This window comes from Zymoseptoria tritici, chromosome 4, assembly GCF_000219625.1.
Source record: "Zymoseptoria tritici IPO323 chromosome 4, whole genome shotgun sequence".
In the NCBI taxonomy this organism is placed as follows: Eukaryota; Fungi; Ascomycota; class Dothideomycetes; order Mycosphaerellales; family Mycosphaerellaceae; genus Zymoseptoria; species Zymoseptoria tritici.
The window spans coordinates 1,014,270-1,033,519 of NC_018215.1; the positions used below are offsets into that span (position 1 = coordinate 1,014,270).

General features: G+C 54.0%; 7 protein-coding genes across 7 annotated transcripts; 4 read left to right on the forward strand and 3 right to left on the reverse strand.

Moving 5' to 3' along the window:
* Nucleotides 1-2: 2 nt before the first annotated feature.
* MYCGRDRAFT_99865 (phenylalanine--tRNA ligase subunit beta) lies at nt 3-2,062 on the forward strand (the record flags this gene model as incomplete). The annotated part of the gene is made up of 2 exons (XM_003852883.1): nt 3-1,838; nt 1,896-2,062. 2 exons carry the CDS (start codon nt 206-208, stop codon nt 2,060-2,062), a joined length of 1,800 nt encoding a protein of 599 aa, XP_003852931.1.
* A 687-nt stretch (nt 2,063-2,749) lies between these two features.
* Nucleotides 2,750-3,789, forward strand: MYCGRDRAFT_70925 (uncharacterized protein; the record flags this gene model as incomplete). Its single annotated transcript, XM_003852884.1, has 6 exons — nt 2,750-2,786; nt 2,890-2,965; nt 3,086-3,123; nt 3,177-3,291; nt 3,342-3,523; nt 3,581-3,789. The coding sequence occupies 6 exons, from the start codon at nt 2,750-2,752 to the stop codon at nt 3,715-3,717; spliced, it is 585 nt and encodes a 194-aa protein (XP_003852932.1).
* Nucleotides 3,790-4,929: 1,140 nt separating this feature from the next.
* MYCGRDRAFT_70929 (uncharacterized protein) lies at nt 4,930-7,179 on the forward strand (the record flags this gene model as incomplete). Its single annotated transcript, XM_003852885.1, has 1 exon — nt 4,930-7,179. The coding sequence occupies one exon, from the start codon at nt 5,458-5,460 to the stop codon at nt 7,177-7,179; it is 1,722 nt and encodes a 573-aa protein (XP_003852933.1).
* A 647-nt stretch (nt 7,180-7,826) lies between these two features.
* On the reverse strand, nt 7,827-8,444 carry MYCGRDRAFT_40192 (uncharacterized protein; the record flags this gene model as incomplete). Its single annotated transcript, XM_003853438.1, has 1 exon — nt 7,827-8,444. One exon carries the CDS (start codon nt 8,442-8,444, stop codon nt 7,827-7,829), a length of 618 nt encoding a protein of 205 aa, XP_003853486.1.
* A 5,834-nt stretch (nt 8,445-14,278) lies between these two features.
* On the forward strand, nt 14,279-15,349 carry MYCGRDRAFT_41284 (uncharacterized protein; the record flags this gene model as incomplete). The annotated part of the gene is made up of 1 exon (XM_003852886.1): nt 14,279-15,349. The coding sequence occupies one exon, from the start codon at nt 14,279-14,281 to the stop codon at nt 15,347-15,349; it is 1,071 nt and encodes a 356-aa protein (XP_003852934.1).
* A 40-nt stretch (nt 15,350-15,389) lies between these two features.
* On the reverse strand, nt 15,390-15,952 carry MYCGRDRAFT_40907 (uncharacterized protein; the record flags this gene model as incomplete). Its single annotated transcript, XM_003853437.1, has 3 exons — nt 15,390-15,449; nt 15,519-15,718; nt 15,787-15,952. 3 exons carry the CDS (start codon nt 15,950-15,952, stop codon nt 15,390-15,392), a joined length of 426 nt encoding a protein of 141 aa, XP_003853485.1.
* A 683-nt stretch (nt 15,953-16,635) lies between these two features.
* On the reverse strand, nt 16,636-18,615 carry MYCGRDRAFT_41155 (uncharacterized protein; the record flags this gene model as incomplete). Its single annotated transcript, XM_003853436.1, has 4 exons — nt 16,636-16,743; nt 16,795-17,861; nt 17,943-18,375; nt 18,403-18,615. 4 exons carry the CDS (start codon nt 18,613-18,615, stop codon nt 16,636-16,638), a joined length of 1,821 nt encoding a protein of 606 aa, XP_003853484.1.
* Between the last annotated feature and the right edge of the window lie 635 nt (nt 18,616-19,250).

Below are 19,250 nucleotides of genomic sequence, written 5' to 3' on the forward strand. Positions count from 1 at the left end.
CTGGAACTAACCAACGGATACTCGACTTGAGGATCCAACTGGCTCTCTGCTTACAGATCCGCCCGTCCAGCAATATTCTGAAGCAGAAGTGCGATCACCGAGGCGACTATTCAAGAAAGTCATCCCACAAGAGAAGAGAACGTCGGAGAGGTGTCGAAGGGACAGCCATATCGAGCGCGTTGTGAGGCACAACACACGAGCAAATATGCCGACCATTGCGGTGGATAAGGAGGACCTATATAAGGCATTGGGCAAGGAATACACCAAGGATGAGTTCGATGAGCTGTGCTTCGAGTTCGGCATTGAGCTTGACGAGGACACCTCCGAGCACAAGCGACCGATCGTAGATGGCGTGGAGGAGCGACCTCAATTGAAGATTGAGATTCCTGCCAATCGCTATGATATGCTTTGCTTCGAGGGAATCGCCATGAACCTCAATGTCTTCTTGGGACGTCAAGAAATGCCAAAGTTCCGTCTGGCAGCACCACCCTCAGGCGAGCTTCAGACGGTGACCATTCAAGAGAGCACATCGAAAATACGGCCATACTTCTCCTGTGCTATCTTGCGTAATATCAAGTTCGACAAAGCACGCTACGATTCGTTCATCGCCCTCCAAGACAAGCTCCACGCAAACTTGGCTCGGCAGCGAACACTCGTCTCGATCGGCACTCACGATCTGGACACGATCGAGGGTCCATTCTCGTACGAGGCTCTTGCGCCAGAGGAGATCAGCTTTGCACCCCTCAACCAGACAAAGGTCATGAACGGCAAGGAGATGATGGAGTTCTACGAGAAGGACAAGCACCTCTCACGCTTCCTGCACATCATCCGCGACTCACCCGTATACCCCATCATCTACGACAAGAACCGGACAGTACTCTCCCTACCACCCATCATCAACAGCAACCATTCCAAGATCACTCTCGACACGAAGAACGTGTTCATCGACATAACAGCGACAGACAAGACAAAACTGGAAATTGTCAATAATATTATCGTATCCATGTTCTCGCAATATTGTGCGGAGCCCTTCACCATTGAGCCAGTCAAGATCATCTCAGCTCACAATGGAGAATCTCGAGACACACCGGACCTGACACCTCGCGCCACGCAAGCCTCTTCCAGCTTCATCAACTCCGTCTGCGGCCTGACCGAGTCACGAGAGAATCTGTGCGAGCTCCTCAAGAAGATGGGTCATTCCGCAAAGCCTTCCACGACCGACTCCGATGTGCTCGATATCGACATCCCGGTAACCCGCGCCGACATTCTCCACCAAGCAGACATCATGGAAGATGCTGCAGTGGCCTACGGCTTCAACAACCTCCCCCAAAACTTCCCTAGTACCTCCGGCTCAACCGCAGCCGCTCTTCCAATCAACAAGCTTGGCGACATTGTCCGTCAAGAGTCCGCCATGGCCGGCTGGAGCGAAGTCATGCCCTTGATCCTCTGCAGCCACGACGAAAACTATGCCTGGTTAAATCAACCCGACGATAAGCTCGCCGTGCGTCTGGCAAACCCCAAGACCGCAGAGTACCAAATCGTGCGGACCTCCTTGATCCCTGGCCTACTAAAGACGATCCGAGAGAATCGTCGTCACGCAGTGCCAATGAAGATCTTCGAGGTCGCGGATGTGTGTTATCAGGACAAGAGTTTGGAGCGTCGCAGTCGGAACGAGCGGCATTTCGCCGCGGCGTGGTACGGCAAGAGCAGTGGTTTCGAGCAGGTGCATGGATTGATGGACCGCATCATGCTTATGCTACGGGCGAAGTTCATTGAGAAAGCGGAGGATCGGGAGAAGGTGACGCATAAGCAGAGGTACTGGATTGAGGAGGTTGAGAGTGAGTTGCCTGCATTTCGAGCTGTGTCGGGAAGATTATTGCTGACCATACTGAAAGATTCAACTTACCTCGCTGGCCACGCCGCTGCCATCATGCTGTCCCTCGACGGTGGTGCACCCGCGCGCATCGGCACCTTTGGCATTCTGCATCCGACTGTGCTGAAGCACTTCGACCTTCCATTCCCAACGTCCACACTTGAGATCAACCTCGAAGTGTTCCTGTAGATATACAGCCGTGCGAATAGAGGCGACTAGCACGGTCAAAAGTATAGCGACGTGAATTCAAGTCAAGATACCCCTCCCCGTATCAATCAGGAATGCAGTGACAGCAAACGCATTCGACGTACGCATGGTGCTCATGTCAGTTGCTTGATCCGGCCAACAAGGTGCAACTTGAAATGTCGTTTCCCATCCATCAATGTGAAGCACTTCTGAGCCGGCCGAAGTCGGCTGAGGGGCTGTTTCCGACCGTGCATGCGTCGGGTGACTCTAGAACTACCGCAATCACGCGTCCACCTCCGTAGCTATGGCATCAGCTCTGTATCTTCATTAAGGTGTCTATCTCATTCATCCTGCTCTTCCTATTCACTCCATCTGCGACACAAACTTGCCACATCGTGTCCTCGCGATCCATCTTCGATCCAAGCCTCTTGCCAAACAACCGGTTCACCACCCACACCTGTAACTACCCCACCTAGCCATCACACCGCACCCGCTCCAAGCCCGAGACAAAGCGCATCACTGTCGAAGAGCCTCTCATACTGCCTCTTCTGCCAGCAGTACTACCTTCGAGCTCGTCGAATACGATCATTCAGCCATATCAGAAAGAATTGCCTTCGTGGGAACCAAGCGGAATCGAACACACGCAGGGAGCACACTCAGAAAGCGCATACTCGGGGAGCAGACGGCAAGATGAGTAGTCCAAAGAGGAGAATCGAGACAGATGTATGTGGACAACGGAACTTTGGAACCGAACAATGTGGCTAACCTGTCTACCATTGGAAGGTCATGAAGATGTGAGATATTCAGGAGCTTTGCGGTATGAGGGGCAGGGAGTCTGACTACTGATAGGCTCATGAGTGACTACGAGGTGACTCTGGTCAATGACAACAGTACGCTTCACCATCCGTTGTCCTGCCGATCCTACTCGCGCGAACTGTTGCACTGACTGACCTGTCTCGACAGTGTCCGTCAAAGCCACGCTGCGTACAAGCTCAAGCCTCGGATAATCAACTGACCTTCTTGCAGGCAAGAGTTCTATGTAAGATTCAAGGGGCCAACGGAGAGTGAGTGCGCTTGGAAATCGCATCAGCCATGACTCCAGCTGACCCAAGAAAAGCTCCATTCGAAGGAGGACTCTGGAAAATCCACGTCGAACTACCCGACCAATATCCCTACAAGAGCCCAAGCATCGGTTTCGTGAACCGCATCTTCCACCCCAACATTGACGAGTTGTACGTTCCTATGCCGCAGACGATGACAGGCGACTGACATCCGTTCGCAGATCCGGCAGCGTATGTCTCGACGTGATCAACCAGACCTGGTCACCCATGTACGACATGGTCAACATCTTCGAAGTCTTCCTACCGCAACTCTTACGATATCCCAACCCGACCGATCCATTGAATGGCGAGGCGGCTGCGTTGATGATGAGGGAGCCGAAGGGCTATGAGGCGAAGGTCAAGGGTTGGTGATGTGTTGAAGAGTTCTGTCCTGGAGTACTGGGCTGACGGAAGGGACCAGAATACGTGACCAAATACGCATCGAAGGATGCAGCCGACGACGCTGGCGGCGACTCGAACGATAGCGACGAAATGAGTAGCGTTGGCAGCTACGACGATGACGACGAAGAGCCTGCGGGCACGATGGATGAGGTCTGAGTGCCGGCTCGCTCGACTGCAATACGGCACACTTCCCCAAGCAAGGCGCTTTTCGAGGATGGAGTCAGGGCGTTTGTCATGGGTTTCGAAGGAGGAATTGGTTAGTCTCACGAAGGCAGGAAAGGAATGGACTACAAATACGGCGCGGGCGAATTTAGAGGAGCTGGGAACTCTCCATATCGATAAGAAGCTCATCTCATGATGGCAAGCGGTTCAACTCTTGCCAGGCGAGCTTTGACTGTCCTGATTCCTGAATAAGGGAGGGAGCTCTTTCGACGTGCGCTGCGCTCATATCCGGAATAGGATCCCATTTGCTGCCTTGTTCTGAGACAACTTACCTGTGCTGACGAACACAGAGCTCTTTGGTGGCGTTTTGTCTCGGCGAAGAGAGACAGCCGGTGTGTTCTGTGGTTGTTCTCGCGAGGGACGGCGTGAGCGGATGAGCATTATTGTGTTTCATAGACGTCCATGTCGGGGGTCAGTCGGTGGTGTCAAGGGCGGGACGTCTCGGATAAGGTTGGAGAGTGGTGCTTCTAGAAATATTTTCTCGGGCCTCTCGGCGCAGCTGGAGCTGTTTTTTTTTCTCGGTACGGGCGTGCTTATTCGTCGGCCATCGCCGCATTTCGCGAGAGGCTTGATCTGACCACGTGGGAAAGGATCGTTAGCCGTTCGCGGTTACCTCGTATGCCATTGAGCGGCAGGACGGGTGGTAATCACGTTCGTCTGTTTTTTCGAAGCGCCGGTCGTCATTTCAATGCTACGTCGCCTTCCGAGTTCCGCTGGCAATTTTGATGCTTCGGACTGCAGCATTGGATATGCGTGCTGGCCATGGAGTGTCTTGGAGCTCGGAACTTGTGAACCGCAAGGAGATGGTCCTCAGGTCCCAATTTGCAACGAAGGGCGGATCCGAGTGCAGGCGAGAGGACGGTGTGAGAGCATCGTTCCGGGCGCCATGGCGTTCTAGCGTGTGACCATCAGGCAATAATGCGGATACTTCTTAGCAAACAATGGACATACGACTGTATGGCAGCGAGCAAGGAGCAATGTTCAACCTTTGTCATTCAGATAAGGAGGATGTGAGAGGAAATTGAAACACGAGAGCGCAAGTCGGACGGGACACTCGCATCAGTCAGTCTGAGGAGTCTACGGCGTCGATCTCACCTCACTCACTTCACCCAAAAAACCTAATTAATGCCTACCATTCCTACATCCCTCCCTCGTAATTTCTTCCTTGCTCGCCTTCGTCACCACCACCTCCTCCTCGTCCACACCCCCTCCCGGTCCTTTGGCGATCCTAACCCGGTCATCTGCACGAACCCGAACGAACGTCATCCTGTCACACACCGCAGCCGCAACCTCACCTCCGCACGTGGAAGCTGCTTTCCTGGCGGTGCTCCTCCGCATACCATTCCACATTGCAGCCATTGTGCAACGGTATACACGATCGCACTGCACCGCACTGCCGACCACGTTTGCGTGAAACGAGCCCTTGTTGCACGTGGCGCCTTGGACCCACCACGACACCACGTTCGCCGGCATCGAGTGCGCGCGCTCCGCGAGCACCTCGCACAGCGCCCTCATAAGCAGCACAGGAATCCCACGCACCTGGTCACACACGGAGTCTTTCACAACGACGGGAGACTGCTGGCCGCCGATCCCTCACGCTCGCGGCCACGACGCACCATGCAGTGATAGTCCGATCTGGTCTGCATCCTCTGCCTTTCACTTCGGTCACCAGAAATGGGAAACTCCAACTCCAACATCGTCTTGACGGATGAGGTCAACCTCAATCACTTTCGACTGTTGCGAGTGGTGGGAAAAGGCGCCTTTGGAAAAGTCAGAATCGTGGAACGCAAGGACACAGGCTTGACGTTTGCGCTGAAATATATCAGGAAAGATGAGGTGGTACGGTCGGAGAGCGTGCGCAACATTATACGCGAGCGGAGGATGCTGGAACACTTGAACCACCCTTTCTTGTGCAATCTTCGCTACAGCTTTCAGGATATGGAATATCTGTACATCGTCGTGGATCTGATGAACGGTGGAGACCTCCGATTTCACATTTCGCGCAAGACCTTTACAGAAGAGGCTGTCCGTTTCTGGATTGCTGAACTCGGATGCGCACTGCGATATATTCACAAGCAAGGCATTGTACATCGAGATGTCAAACCGGACAATGTTCTTCTGGATTCGGAAGGTCATGTCCATTTAGCAGACTTCAATGTTGCTTCTGACCTCACACCTGGAAAGCCGCTCACCAGCAAGTCTGGCACACTGGCCTATCTGGCTCCTGAAGTTTACAGCGGTCGAGGCTACTATTCTGAACCAGACTGGTGGTCACTCGGTGTTCTTTTCTACGAATGCATCTACAACAAGCGACCGTTCGAGGCGAACCATCATGATGCACTCGCCGCCTCCATTGTCAAGGCCGATCCACCGTTTCCCGTCACATCGCCTGCTGTTTCCATGCCTTGCCTTCATGCCATCAGCTCATTACTAGAAAAGAACAAGAGCCTGCGAATAGGAGCTGCCAGCTGGGAGTCATTCACTGACAATCCTTTCTTCAGAGACATCAATTTTGACGCCCTGGAGAGGAAGGAGTACGAGCCGGTGTTCTGTCCTTCAAGCGAGAAGACGAACTTCGATGCGACGTATGATCTGGAAGAGCTATTACTGGAGGAAGCACCACTTGAAGCTCGAGCGCGAAGACAGAAACCGCGAGCTGAATTGAGAGAAGACGCAACACAGCAGGAGATCAGAGCGGATGAGCTTCATCGGATGATCGAAACCATGTTTGAGCCATTCAACTATACAATTCTACCACACGATCGAGACCCGGTACCGGCCGTGGCCCGGGACGCCGACCCAAGGTCGAAAAGACGTGCGACGAAAAGTGAAAAGAGCTCGCCCAAACAAGCGAGCAATCGTGCAAGACCACAGACAGCAAATCAAAGGTCGATTCCGATCTCGGGCTCCGCGACACCTGGCAGCGCCACTTACACCAGATCATCAACACAATCTCCCTCAGGCTCGCCGCCATTACATGCCACGACACTCGACTTCCCAGCTGCACCCACAACCACTGGTATGAACGAATTATTCCTACCTAACGAACGTTCAGAACTCAAAGAGCTACCTCGGAACTTCACCGCTGCGCCTCCAGTGACCGGATCGGGATCGGCGAATGCACCGCGGCCGCGAGGGTCCACTCGAAGTGTCTCGATGGCTGGAGGCGTGCAAGTGGTGCTCGACGAGCAAGGCAGCTGGACGAGTATGGCGAATCAGAGTCAAAGCTTAGTCGCGCAGCCTCAGGATGAGCAGCGGCGGACGGAGCGACCTTCGGGTATGTTGGGATTCTTGAGCAGAAAGAAAGGAAGAGATCGGAGTCCGAAGGCGATGAAGGAGAAGGAAAGAGGAGTTTTGGGTAAAGAGGGCGCGCGGGTGGTGATTAGCCATGGTTGAGCACACAGAGCGTGAGGTGCGACGCACTATGAAGCACGCATATTATTCTGCGGCATGGACGACATGCGCGAGGCGAATCGCTCTGCTGAAGAACTCTCCTCACCGCGGCCGCGAGATCCAGGAGCTGGCCATTGGCCTGCGAGCTCGATGCTGCGTCGCCCTCCCGCCTGACTACAGGCCGGCGACAAAGTACGAACATCTTACTCCGCACGACGGATACAATGCTGAACGAACACGACGAGGGATGTAAGATAGGGCATCATTGGGCATCGAGACGGGCTAGGATCAAGCATACGACCGGGATGGATGGAAGCATACCGGCGGCTATGACATCAATGCATGAGGTGGGGTGGGACGGCAACGAGTGCGGCAGTGAACGACAATTGCGCGATGTTGTCGGGAACAATGTTCACACTGGGAGGTCCTGCTGCGATGAAAGGGCGAGCGATACCATATCTGTAATACACGAATGTTCGAAAGCACCCCCTCGCTCGCTCCTCATCCTCATCTTCCGGAGCCGCGTCGTTCTGACAATTACACAGAGAGCCACAAATCGTTGTTCATCCAAGGATGATCTGTCGGCCAAAACCCAATCCTCCGTTCGAGCATACGGTAGTCGACTTCAGCTTGATGGTATTCGCATCATCTCAGATCGGAACGTGATGTCTCAAGATCGTTTCAATCCGCTGCCCGATATCGGTCAACGCCGCTGGCACAAGAACATACTGGATCCCTCTTGCCTCAAAAAGCTGCTTGAAGGCCTCATCAAAACGAAGCCATTCCGTCAAGTTTGGGGGCACCAGCCGGACTCCATCGTCTTTCAACCAGCTGCAGCCCGACTCACACAGGACGACCAAGCCATGCTTCATCTTCGCCTCGAGCGCCTTCCAGTGAGAAGAGGCCAACAGCTTTTCCGCGGCGTCCACGCCAACGTAAAGCTGCGCGAATACTATGGGATCCAGGCCCGACCGGTCGGAGATGTACCATGAGCTGAATTCGTTGCCTTCGATTTCCTGTTCGACTTGGTACTGAGCATGGAGAATGGCTTCCTGGAGTGTGAAGCACTTCTCAGGAGAATTTGGTATATCGTCCCTGCTGATATGGAGAGTTTCCAGTAGTCGTCGTGCGACTTCGCTGATGTATGTCGGCCGACTGAAGGTGCACGCATCTTTTGTGATCGCGTAGTGATCCTGCAAGGCGCGAAGAATCGTTGTTTTGCCGGTGCATGGCGCACCGACGATGTAAATGTTTCTCGGCGGTGGCATTGTTAATGCGAATGAGTAGGAGACATCGTGAAGAGTAAGACGAAGCGTTTGAGCAGGCGACAAAGTACAATGCGTGACTTGTGTCACATCACAGGCTGGGCACCAGGGATTGGATATTGAAATGCATCATACATGCATATATCTGCAAGGCTAGCAAACCGCTGACCGAGAAGCACAAACGAAAAAACATCTGGACACCTCGACTCACCATCGTACAGAAGGCGACGGACAGACTGTGCTGAGACCTCGTTCATGGCAGGCCTTCAAACCTTCAAGCGGTGTCTACAAGACGCTTTCGACCTCAAAGACGCTGCGTGGGAATACACGGTCCCAAATTTGCCCGCACCAAACACCCTGGATAGTGCCGGCAAGGTGAAGGTGATCAGCTTCGTGTCTACGAGGGACAAACAAGATGCATCTCTCCGACTCGAGACACCTGCTTCGAACAGAATCGTTCGAAATGAGCCTGCTCACAAGCTTCTTCTATTGTCATTCGCCGACTTCAAGCTCCGGCTCCCATTGTCGCCAGGCGACCAAGATGTCAGATTTGCAACGGCGAGAGAGTCAGCTGGCTACATCGCCAAGCTGCTGAAGACAGGAGTCGTCCTCAACGGCGTACAATACCACTTTTTCGGCCACAGCAATAGCCAGACGAAGTCTCGTTCCTGCTACATGTACGCCAGCTCAAAGGATGATCTTGCGAGGAAGGTCGAAGCCCTGGGCGATTTCTCGAGGCTCAAGACAGCGGCTAAGAAGGCGAAACGAATTGGTCTGCTGTTCTCCAGTGCGGAAGTGGCGCTTGAACTCAAGCCTCAGCGTTGCGAGGATATTGACGACATCTCGCGGAAGGACTATACCTTCACGGATGGATGCGGACGCATCGCCAAGGATTTTGCAAAAGAAGTTGCGCGGAAGAGAAACATTGTCTTTCGGAATGTGCGATACCTGCCTGCTGTGTACCAGATACGATACCGGGGCTACAAAGGTGTACTTACTTTGAGCCCAGAGCTGCGTGGGAAGATCCAGGTACAGTTCAGAAGCTCGATGCGGAAGTTCACCGATGCCAACGATCTTTCATTCTCGGTGGTGGACTACTCAAAGGTGCGTATATCTTGCTGCAGACTATGGTGCTGTGTGAAGCTGATGGTCTAGTAGCCTTATGCTTTCGGATATCTCAACGATGAGATTGTCCTACTCCTTCACGCGCTCGGCATATCGACGGAAGCCCTGTTGCGAAAGCAGGAAGCCGCCTTCAAACTACTGCGAGGTGCATTGAACGGAAATGCACAAACGGCTTTCCAATTCCTGACGTATCAGAACGAAATGGCACTGGCCGAGAAGCTGCTGATGAGCGGAATAGACAGCGTTCAAGCTTCGATACGCAAGCTTGTTAACGCCGAGCTGGAAAAGATGATCAACAAAAGAGACGAGCAGAGATGCCGGATCGCTATCAGAGACTCTAGGCTACTGTTCGGAATTTGTGATCCATCCGGCACAAGCGATGGCCATGGCAAGCTACGCGAGGGAACATGTTTCGTCAGAATCACCGATCACGAGAGCGGCCAGGCAAGGACGATCGTCAATACAGAGGTTCTGGTCACTCGCAATCCATGTTTGCATCCCGGAGACCTTCAAAAGTTCGAAGTCGTGGATATACCAAGTTGGACGCACCTCACGGACTGCATCGTGTTTCCTACTACGGGCAAGAGACCCAGCGCAGATCTCATGTCCGGCGGAGACCTAGACGGCGACAAGTTCTTCGTCACGTGGGATCCGGAGATCATTCCTCGTACGGTGGCTCAGCCAGCAGCGTATCCGGGAGGCCAAGAGCGGATCGAGTTTGGAGAGATCGACGGAGACAGCAGGGCGGAGTTCTTCGCTCAGTACAGCAATGCTTCACTGGGCAGGGTCAAGAATCTGTACCTCAAGTGGGCTAGACTTGGAAGCCCGCTGAGTTCTGAGTGCCAGCAGCTCAATCGTTTGTTCTCGCAATGCGTGGATGGCAATCGCATCCAAGTCCCCTCAAATCTCGAGGATCCACCGGAACCAGCAAAAGACGGTCCGACGTTCGTCCTTGATCTGCTGCACGAAGATGCAGTTCGGCAAGCGGGCACATTGATAGATGCGAAGACCTCTCTCGAAAACGTCTCGGGCGATCTGCTAGACTTCATCTCAAGCCGCGAAGACTTTGCTTTGTCGGAGTTCGAGCTCATCCAGCTGGTCTTCAAGAGGTGTAACGAAGAGCGCCTCAGCTTTTCTGAGTACACTCCATACTTCAACTACGCTGCTCTAAGCGATGAGCAACGACTGTGGCTGCTGGATATACTACCACAAGAAAAGCATCTACCCGGTCTTGTCCGCAATGGCTTGCTACAATCAGACCTTGTCCATCCTCAAGAGCTGGTCAATTTCAAGCTGGACGACCACCGTCTGCATTGGAAACAAGTCTTCAGCTCGTCATCGGATCGCATGGGACAGTTCATGGGCACCGCCGGCCGTGTTCTAGAGAACTTTCATAAGAAGCTCATCGTCATCCAAGCGGACGAACGCCTTGTTCTGATGATATACGTACCGGAGAAAATCCCCAAAGCCAGCGAAGTTGAGGTCTCAGACTCTGTCCGAGTCTTTGCACTGCCTCGCAGCGCGGGATCGGACTCAGCGCACTACCGTGTCACAGCAACAAAGTCTACTTCGAGGCTGTTCCACGACGATGGCGTCTTCCAGCTGTACGAACAGAAGCGGGGGAACACGTTCGTCTACTTACAGAGAGGTCCACAAAACTTGACAAAAATGACCGACATCGGCAGCAAAGGCGATAGACGGAGAAAACACGAGGAGACCCTCCTTGCGGGAGAGAATTACGACTGCCGAGCAAGTGTTGCCTTAAACAAGATCAGTGAGCCGATCAGACTTCATGTGGGCCGTATGATCCGTGCCGGTATACAGGCAGCAGAGGTCTACGTTATCAGCAATCGTGATGTGGAGTCTTTGCGATTCCTCGACGCTTGGCTGCGTTATGTGGACACACAGGAAGAGCTGCCATTGTTTGCCTCACCCCCCAAGGAGTATACTGCGCCTTCTCTGGAAACCGAGCCGCGAGACCAGGTGCCACCTATCGTTTGCAGCGTCGTCTGGGACAATCATCTCCACGCGCTCAAGTCTATGGTGGATCCTGGCCATGTTCGACTGGCGCTTCATTTGCTGAACCGCACGGGAGAGAAAACACGACTCCATATGGCCTACGCCGAGTTGCTTCGCTACGCTCACGAGGCGAATGCCGCAATAGATGCCTTGGAGCTCACACGTCTTCTGCTGAATGTTCTACTGGAGTACCATTTCCTGGCTCGACTGTTCCTCGAGTCGGAAGTGTGGATGGAGCGGAAGGCTTCGCTCGCCGATGAGGCATTGCAAGTCTTCCCACAGGTATTGTCTGAGCTTGCGCTGGACGCAAATCGCCTTCAGTTGTTCGTCATAGCGCCCGTCAAGCTCATTCTGCGGGAGCTGCACCAGATCTCGTTGCAGCAGCTCGTAGATCTCGTCGAGCTGATCGCCCTTGCTGTGGGACAGCCCGATGTCGCTCTGGATCTGCTACTCGAATGTATACAGCCTGAGTTATCGAGATTGCTGGCTGGATCACCACTGGAAATACATCAAATCACTAATCATCTGATGGGAATTGCGCTGGACCATATCGACGAGGCTAGTAGCGATAGCAAGATGTCTCAGCATAACTTGGAGCTGCATCCGGATGGGCGACACGACGGATTCGAGGTCGTCAAGACCACACTTCGGATCGACATTCCAGAAGGGCCACCGAAAGCAGGCGATCATGTGCGATTCGTCGCTTCTGGACCGCCTAGAAATGCTCCCGTGGAAAGACCGTATACCATGGATGCCGTGGTGATTACCTCCGATCAGGGTTCTGCGTCATTTCGGTGCATCGGCCACACTCCACCATACCTCGAAGATTGCTCGTGGAAATTCAGAAACTGTGGTTCATTCGCGACCAGCAAGGCTATGCTCGATGCGACCAAATCCTTCTACGGCACCAAACGAGACTGCTGCGGTCTATACTACCATTTGGTCGGAGAACCAGGGCCGATCACCGTCGATCTGCCAAATGACCCAATTGAACGTGCCATCGATGTCGAAACAAAAAATCTCAACGACAGTCAGAGGAGGGCACTCCATGCGGCACTACAATGTCCACTGGCGTTCCTGTGGGGTCCGCCAGGCACAGGAAAGACGTCTACCATCGTGGCAATACTCAAGACCATGCTCGCGACCTTCCCAAAGTCTCGATTCCTGATCACCGCACCCACCCACAATGCAGTAGACAACACGCTACAGCGATTCATCGCTGAGGGTGGTGCGAAGCTGGTCGAGCCACTGCGGGTCGCGACCGATATGCGCAAAGTTGCATCTCAGCTCCGTTCTTACACTTGCGACGCCATGGTCGGTAAAGACCTGTCAGAAAGCCATGCCGGACGCCGTGCGGCTCAGAAACGAGTGAAGGCAAGTCGACTCATCTTCACAACTTGCGTTGGCTCTGCTCTTGGCCTGCTGCGAAACGAGAAGTTCGACATCGTTCTTGTCGATGAAGCTTCTCAGCAGACGGAACCTGAGACTTTGATCCCGCTGACCAAAGGATGTAAGCGGGCGATCTTGGTCGGCGACCATGTACAACTCCGAGCAACGGTACAGAAGCACGCTGTCGTAACAGGATTCGACATCTCGTTGTTCGAGCGACATTACGAGCTGCCAGAGACACCGGGAACCGCCAAAGTCATGCTCGACACGCAGTATAGGATGCACCCAGACATTTGCAGTTTTAGCTCCGAGGCATTCTACCAAGGTAAGCTGAAGTCCGCACCGAGCATGGCCAGCATCGCGCCGCCCACCTCTCGCTTTCCGTTCCCCAAAACAAGCAGCAGGAAAGTGTTCGTCCAATGCAGTACGACCGAAGACCTCGGGCATCAATCGAAAGCAAATCAGGGCCAGGTCAAGCTCTGTCAGACCATCTGCGGCCTTTTGTCAGACAGCACCATTCCAGCCAGCGGCAAGTCCGTCAAGCCAGAAATCGTGATGCTCACGCCATACACCCGACAACGAGAAGAGTTGAAAGCCGCGATTCCTGCGCACGAGGTGTCCAGTATCGATGGGTTCCAGGGACGTGAAGCTGATATCATTGTCTTCGTGACAGTTCGATGCAACGAGCATTACGACATTGGCTTCTTGAAAGATATGAGACGCTTGAATGTGGCTATGACAAGAGCGAAAGCCAGTGTCATTGTCATTGGCGATCGGAAGACGCTGTCGGGGCAAAGTTCTGCTGATGCCGATGTTGAGAGTAAGGCTGTCTGGAAGAGACTGTTGGACTCGTGCGTTGAAGTGGCATTGCCTGAGGGGGTCTCCGGATGAGGGTTAGGAATAGTCAGAGAACGAGTGCCGCTTCGAGGCGAATGAGCGTGATCGAGCTCTTTGTTTCGTCAGTCATCGGTTGAGCCAGAAACAATGCTCGCTACGTATGTGACGCCCTCTCTCCGTTCTCACATCATAGTCGTCGACGACAGAGAAGAAGAGTCGGTTTGAGTCAGGTCCAGCTGTGAAGTGCCGACATTTCGGCGCCGAAACAGCTCTCGCTCGGTTTAGCCGAGGAATGAAGTCCTCCTTCATCCAAGCTCCCGTGTACGCAGTACAATGCTTCACAGCCCACACTTCCGACTTCATTCTCTGCAAACAACAATGGATCGGAGTCATCGCCCAAGAGCATCTGTCCGACCTGCCATCAACTGCCACAGCGCCACGTTCGCCCATCAGCGTCACCCACCATGATGTCTCGCGCCGCGATCAGAAGGTCAATACCAAGAGCAACACTACAAACACCCACCTACCTCTCTCCACACACATCCTCACTCCTCGCCTCAACAAGACCTGCCGCAGCACTGCAATATGCCCACGGCTCGCCCTCAACCTTTCGGCACTCCTCCCATTCCCCTATCGGCGCCTCCTCCACCACATCCACCCGCAAAAAAATCACCCTCCAAACCCTCCAAGCCATGTACACCCGTCACGAACCCATAACCATGATCACCGCCCACGACTTTCCCTCCGCACACGTCGCCGAGCACGCGGGAATGGACATGATCCTAGTCGGCGACAGTCTAGCCATGGTGGCTCTGGGACTGGACGACACGAGCAGCGTCTTGTTGGAAGAGATGATCCTACACTGCCGCAGCGTATCTCGGGGAGCGAAAGCGCCGTTCATAGTCGGCGACTTGCCAATGGGGAGTTATGAGGTGTCGCCGGAGCAGGCGTTGCAGTCGGCGATACGGATGGTGAAGGAGGGGAGGGTGCAGGGCGTGAAACTGGAGGGTGGAGTGGAAATGGCGGAGCAGATTCGGAAGATTGTGGGCGCGGGGATTCCGGTGTTGGCGCATGTGGGACTGACGCCGCAAAAGCAGAATTCGCTGGGCGGATTCCGGGTGCAGGGCAAGTCGGTCGTGGGCGCGTTGAAATTGTTGGAGGACGCGAGGGCGGTGCAGGAGGCGGGTGCGTTTGGAGTGGTGGTTGAGGCGGTGCCGGAGAAGGTGGCTACGGTTGTGACGGAACAGTTGAGGATTCCGACGATAGGGATTGGTGCGGGGAATGGATGTTCGGGTCAGGTGTTGGTGCAGGTGGATATGGCTGGGTACTTTCCCCCGGGAAGAAAGATTCCCAAGTTTGTGAAGAAGTTTGGCGATATGTGGGGAGAGGCCAGTCGTGCGTTGGAGGCGTACAAGTCGGAGGTCAAGGATCGGAGTTATCCTGCGCCGGAGCACACATATCCCATGCCGAAGGAAGACCTAGCAGAGTTCGAACGGCTGGTCCGGACGAGCGAGGAGAACTCCGGAGCTCGTAGTTAGCCATATACCATATAGTTCGAGAAGCTCGCCCTTCCCAAGATCATCCAAACGCCTGCGTGACGCTGTAAGAAACCACAAGCTCATCTCCAGTCTTGAAGCACTGCATCCATACAGGTCAGCAAACCAGCACCACACACACTCTCCCCTCATGAAAGCACACAAGACTTACCCTCCACAAATTCCCCACTCCCTCATCCAACCCCGGCGCAAACACCGAATTGACATAACAAAACACCGACTCGTGATCTTTGACTCCCAACTTCTTCCTCAGAAATCTCACGATATACTCGAACCGCTGATTGCTCGAGCACTTGAATCGCGGCTGTTTCAATTGCGGTGTATTCGGGAGTGGAGAGAGCCGGATCGTTACTACATTTCATCATCATCATCATCAGCGTGTTCACTCTTCGAGGTGTCAGAGGGTCTGCGGTGGCTACCTTTGGCTTGCTCGAGTTCACCGGCTGTTTCGAGGGCTTGATGGGCGTCTTTCGGGAGATGCTCGAGGACGACGGACGCGGCCATGGTGAGAGGGAGGTCGGCGGCGCCGGGGTCTTCTTCCGCTGGAGCGTCGGGCGAGTCGGAGATGGGAGGTGAGGTCGACATGTTTTGAATGGTGTTGAGCTGCGGGCTGAGTAGTCTCGGACAATTGTGCGTTCGAGTTTGATCGATCGTCTATGTTGGTTCATTTGAGATTGAGCAGTTCGGTGGTTGTGAGAAGTGTTGTTGAAAGTGAGGTGCAGAAGGAAAGTGGCTTCACGAGCCAGCCGTGCATGCACGAGCACGAGATCTGGGTACCGTAGCATCGTGATCGTGATACCTTGACAACTCATTGACGACTTCTGACGGGACAGTAGCAATTATCAAATTATAATTCAAGCCTTTCCATGCAGCTACATGTGATATGGATAATCTGCTCTCCAATCGAGCCTTCCAAAAATGCTTTCCTCTCCCATCACCCACCCACCAGGACCGCCGTGGTCATATGCCGTACAACTAAGCTGTAATGAACAGAGCCTCCCATACAAAAGCTCGTGAGCTCGCGCCGACCATGGGACTGATACAATGCTCCCGTCCTCTAATAACGACCTCTGAAAGCACCCAAGAATGCTTTTACCTTCCAATACTGTCGTAACATATTCCAGTACGATGCGATGCAGATGTGTCCTGACCAGAGAGCATGAACGCGAAGCGCCAAAAGCGGCAAGATGCTGGTGATGGTTATGATGTCGTAACGATGCCGAGATCCAATGGCGGATCAAAAGGGTATAAGTGTATCGAAGTTTCGATCAGCGGATCTTCTTGTGAGGACGCTTTAGCTGTCCGAGAAGGGCATCAAGGTCCTTCCAGTTCTCGTCCGACAGGGCGAATTTGCGGTGTTTGCGTGTAAGTACGTGCTGCTGGTTGTCAGTAAAGCTTTCGACCTCGTATGCGATTACAAGACTCACATCATCAAAGTCCTCGTACTTGTCGCGACAATTCTCGCAATAACCAGGCTTCGCCTCCCTCTCCACCGTCTTCCTTCTCTTCGGCGCGGCGCTCTTTGCCTTTGGTCGATGATCGTCAGCATCGTCATCCTCGTGGACGACGCCCAGAGTCTCCTGCGCCCGTCTCTTCGCTGCGCGTGGTGGTGGTGCTTGGTCGTCGTTGATGGCAGCACGAACATCGTTCACATACGAGGATGGATTCGATGCAAACACTTTTCGCTTGAGCAGAGACACTTCCTTGGTGTCACCCACACGACGATTCAGACCCGGAGCCGTGGACGATATGGCAGCCGAAGAGATGGCTTGTGATCGAATGGCCGATGTCACGTTGGAGTGCTGCATTCCAGATGCGACCGGCTCTCCGCCAACCATGCGTGGAAGACCGCGAAGATTGGCTTGGGTACTACCGAAGAGTGGTGGCATGAGGTCAGCGGATGATTGCCGCATAGAGGGTGCTGGGCGAGGTGGTTGTGTCGCATTGGACTGTCCCGTGCGTGTGGGCTGAGCGATCTTGCGCGGCGACCGTCGAAGGTTGCCTTCGTGCTCAGGTAATTGCTGCGATGGAGCAATACTGGTCCCAGCTCTGGTCTTTCGCGATGCAAGGTCAGCAGCTTCGCGGTCACGTTCCTGTTGCTGCATCTTCTTGGTGTAAGGAATGTCTTCCACGAAGGGGCATCGACCAGGCGCTGAAAGCCGCAACTGCGGCCATTTGCCAGTCACGTCCTTCGCGGTCGCCTTCGGGTAGTCTCGCACCATGACTGGCTTGGTCTTTTCGTCCATGTCGTGAATATATACGTAGATGCCACGGAGTGTAACCATGTCTTGGGTGGTGACATTCATATCACGATCCGCAGGACCATTGACCTTTTCGTGGCGAAGAAGCTGCTCGAGGTTGGCATCTGGTGCTTGCTTAGCAGCGGGCTGATAGCGTGTCTCATGGTGTTTCTCGGAAGGGTCGAGGTCAAGGATCGTGCTGACGACCCGATGCAACTTTTCGAGTGCCCAAATCTTGATCCCGAGGGACCGTGCTTTGGTGAGAATGTCGACGGAATGAGGTTGTGTCCGACGCACATCGCCGCTCGGATGAGGCACCGGTGCAACAGACTGACCTCGTCGTTGGACAAAGGTATCCAGCACACTCGTAGTGCGGCGTTGATCTTGCGTGAGTGATGTTGATTGCGAAGTCCTGGATTGTGTCGTCTCGAGTTTGACTTCATCGTCTGGACTCGTATGGGCGCTTTCGGCTGGTATAGTACGCGTTGTGATAACGTGAGTGACGGCCTTGGAGAAGAACTTCTCCTCTCGTGCTCCCAGATATGAGATGTTGCGCATGGACTTCTGGCGAACATCGTCGGACACGCTGTCGAAGTAGAAGACAAAGCTGGGGAACTGGCGCTTGTAGTGTCTCTGCCATTGTCGGATGGATTCCAGATTGTCCTGCTTGTGTGCACGCTCCGCTGACGTTAGTTTCTTCTCACGGACGGCCGCAAGCTTCTTCTCGAAGGCTGTGGGTTGTGACCGGGCAAGACGTTTTCCAAAGGGCTCCTCGGGCTTATCCTGAAGCACGACGGCGACACCACTTCTCCTCCGCGGGTCTGTATTCTCATCCCCTTCATCGTATGACTCGACGACTTGCTTCTTGTTCGGTGGCTGTCCATGTGCTTCGCGCTGGTCGCCAGCTTGTGCTCGCGTGCGCTTGTTGCTGCCGGCTGTAGCGAGGGTATGAAAAGGCGAATTGATGGCGTTTGGCACATTGGCGAGAGGTTGTCTCCTGCTCGCCATGGTTGCGGTCGACACGTATATACGTGGTCTGGGTGCCGGTGGTGGTGGCTCCGAGAGAGTGAGGTGTGTATTATTGCTGCTTCGACTTCGACACACCCGACACGCCTGCTGGTTGGTGGGGCAGCCGCGACGCGCTCAAAGCTTCAGGTCCTCCGTGCGAAAGCTACGCGACGAGCATAGTGGTGGAAAGGACGGAGCGGGAGAAAGCGCAAGGAACCGGGCGCAAAAGAACGACGAGAGGACAACGACGAGGAAGATGCAGTCAGACGCAGTGAGTGCGCGGAGATGTAGAGTAGAGTAGTGGTCGGGATGGTTCAAGCATTGGGCGTGGTCCGGGTGGTTGGACGGGCTTTGCAGCGGAGACTGAGAGTCGGGAGTGTTTATTGCGGCCCGCCTGCGCACTTACCAGCCTCACAACAACATCACATCTCCCTCGGAAGGCTGGTGCACTAACGATTGTTATGACTTGGATCTCTGCAGGATGGCTGAACAATAAATTCACTTGTGTTGTGTTGTTTCGATCTTCACGATCGCCGTAGTACTGTCACAATACGGCTTCTTCAAAGACACCTCGAGTGATGGCGATACTGCACACAGTCGTCAAACCGACACTGGAATCATGTTCGATTGACGTT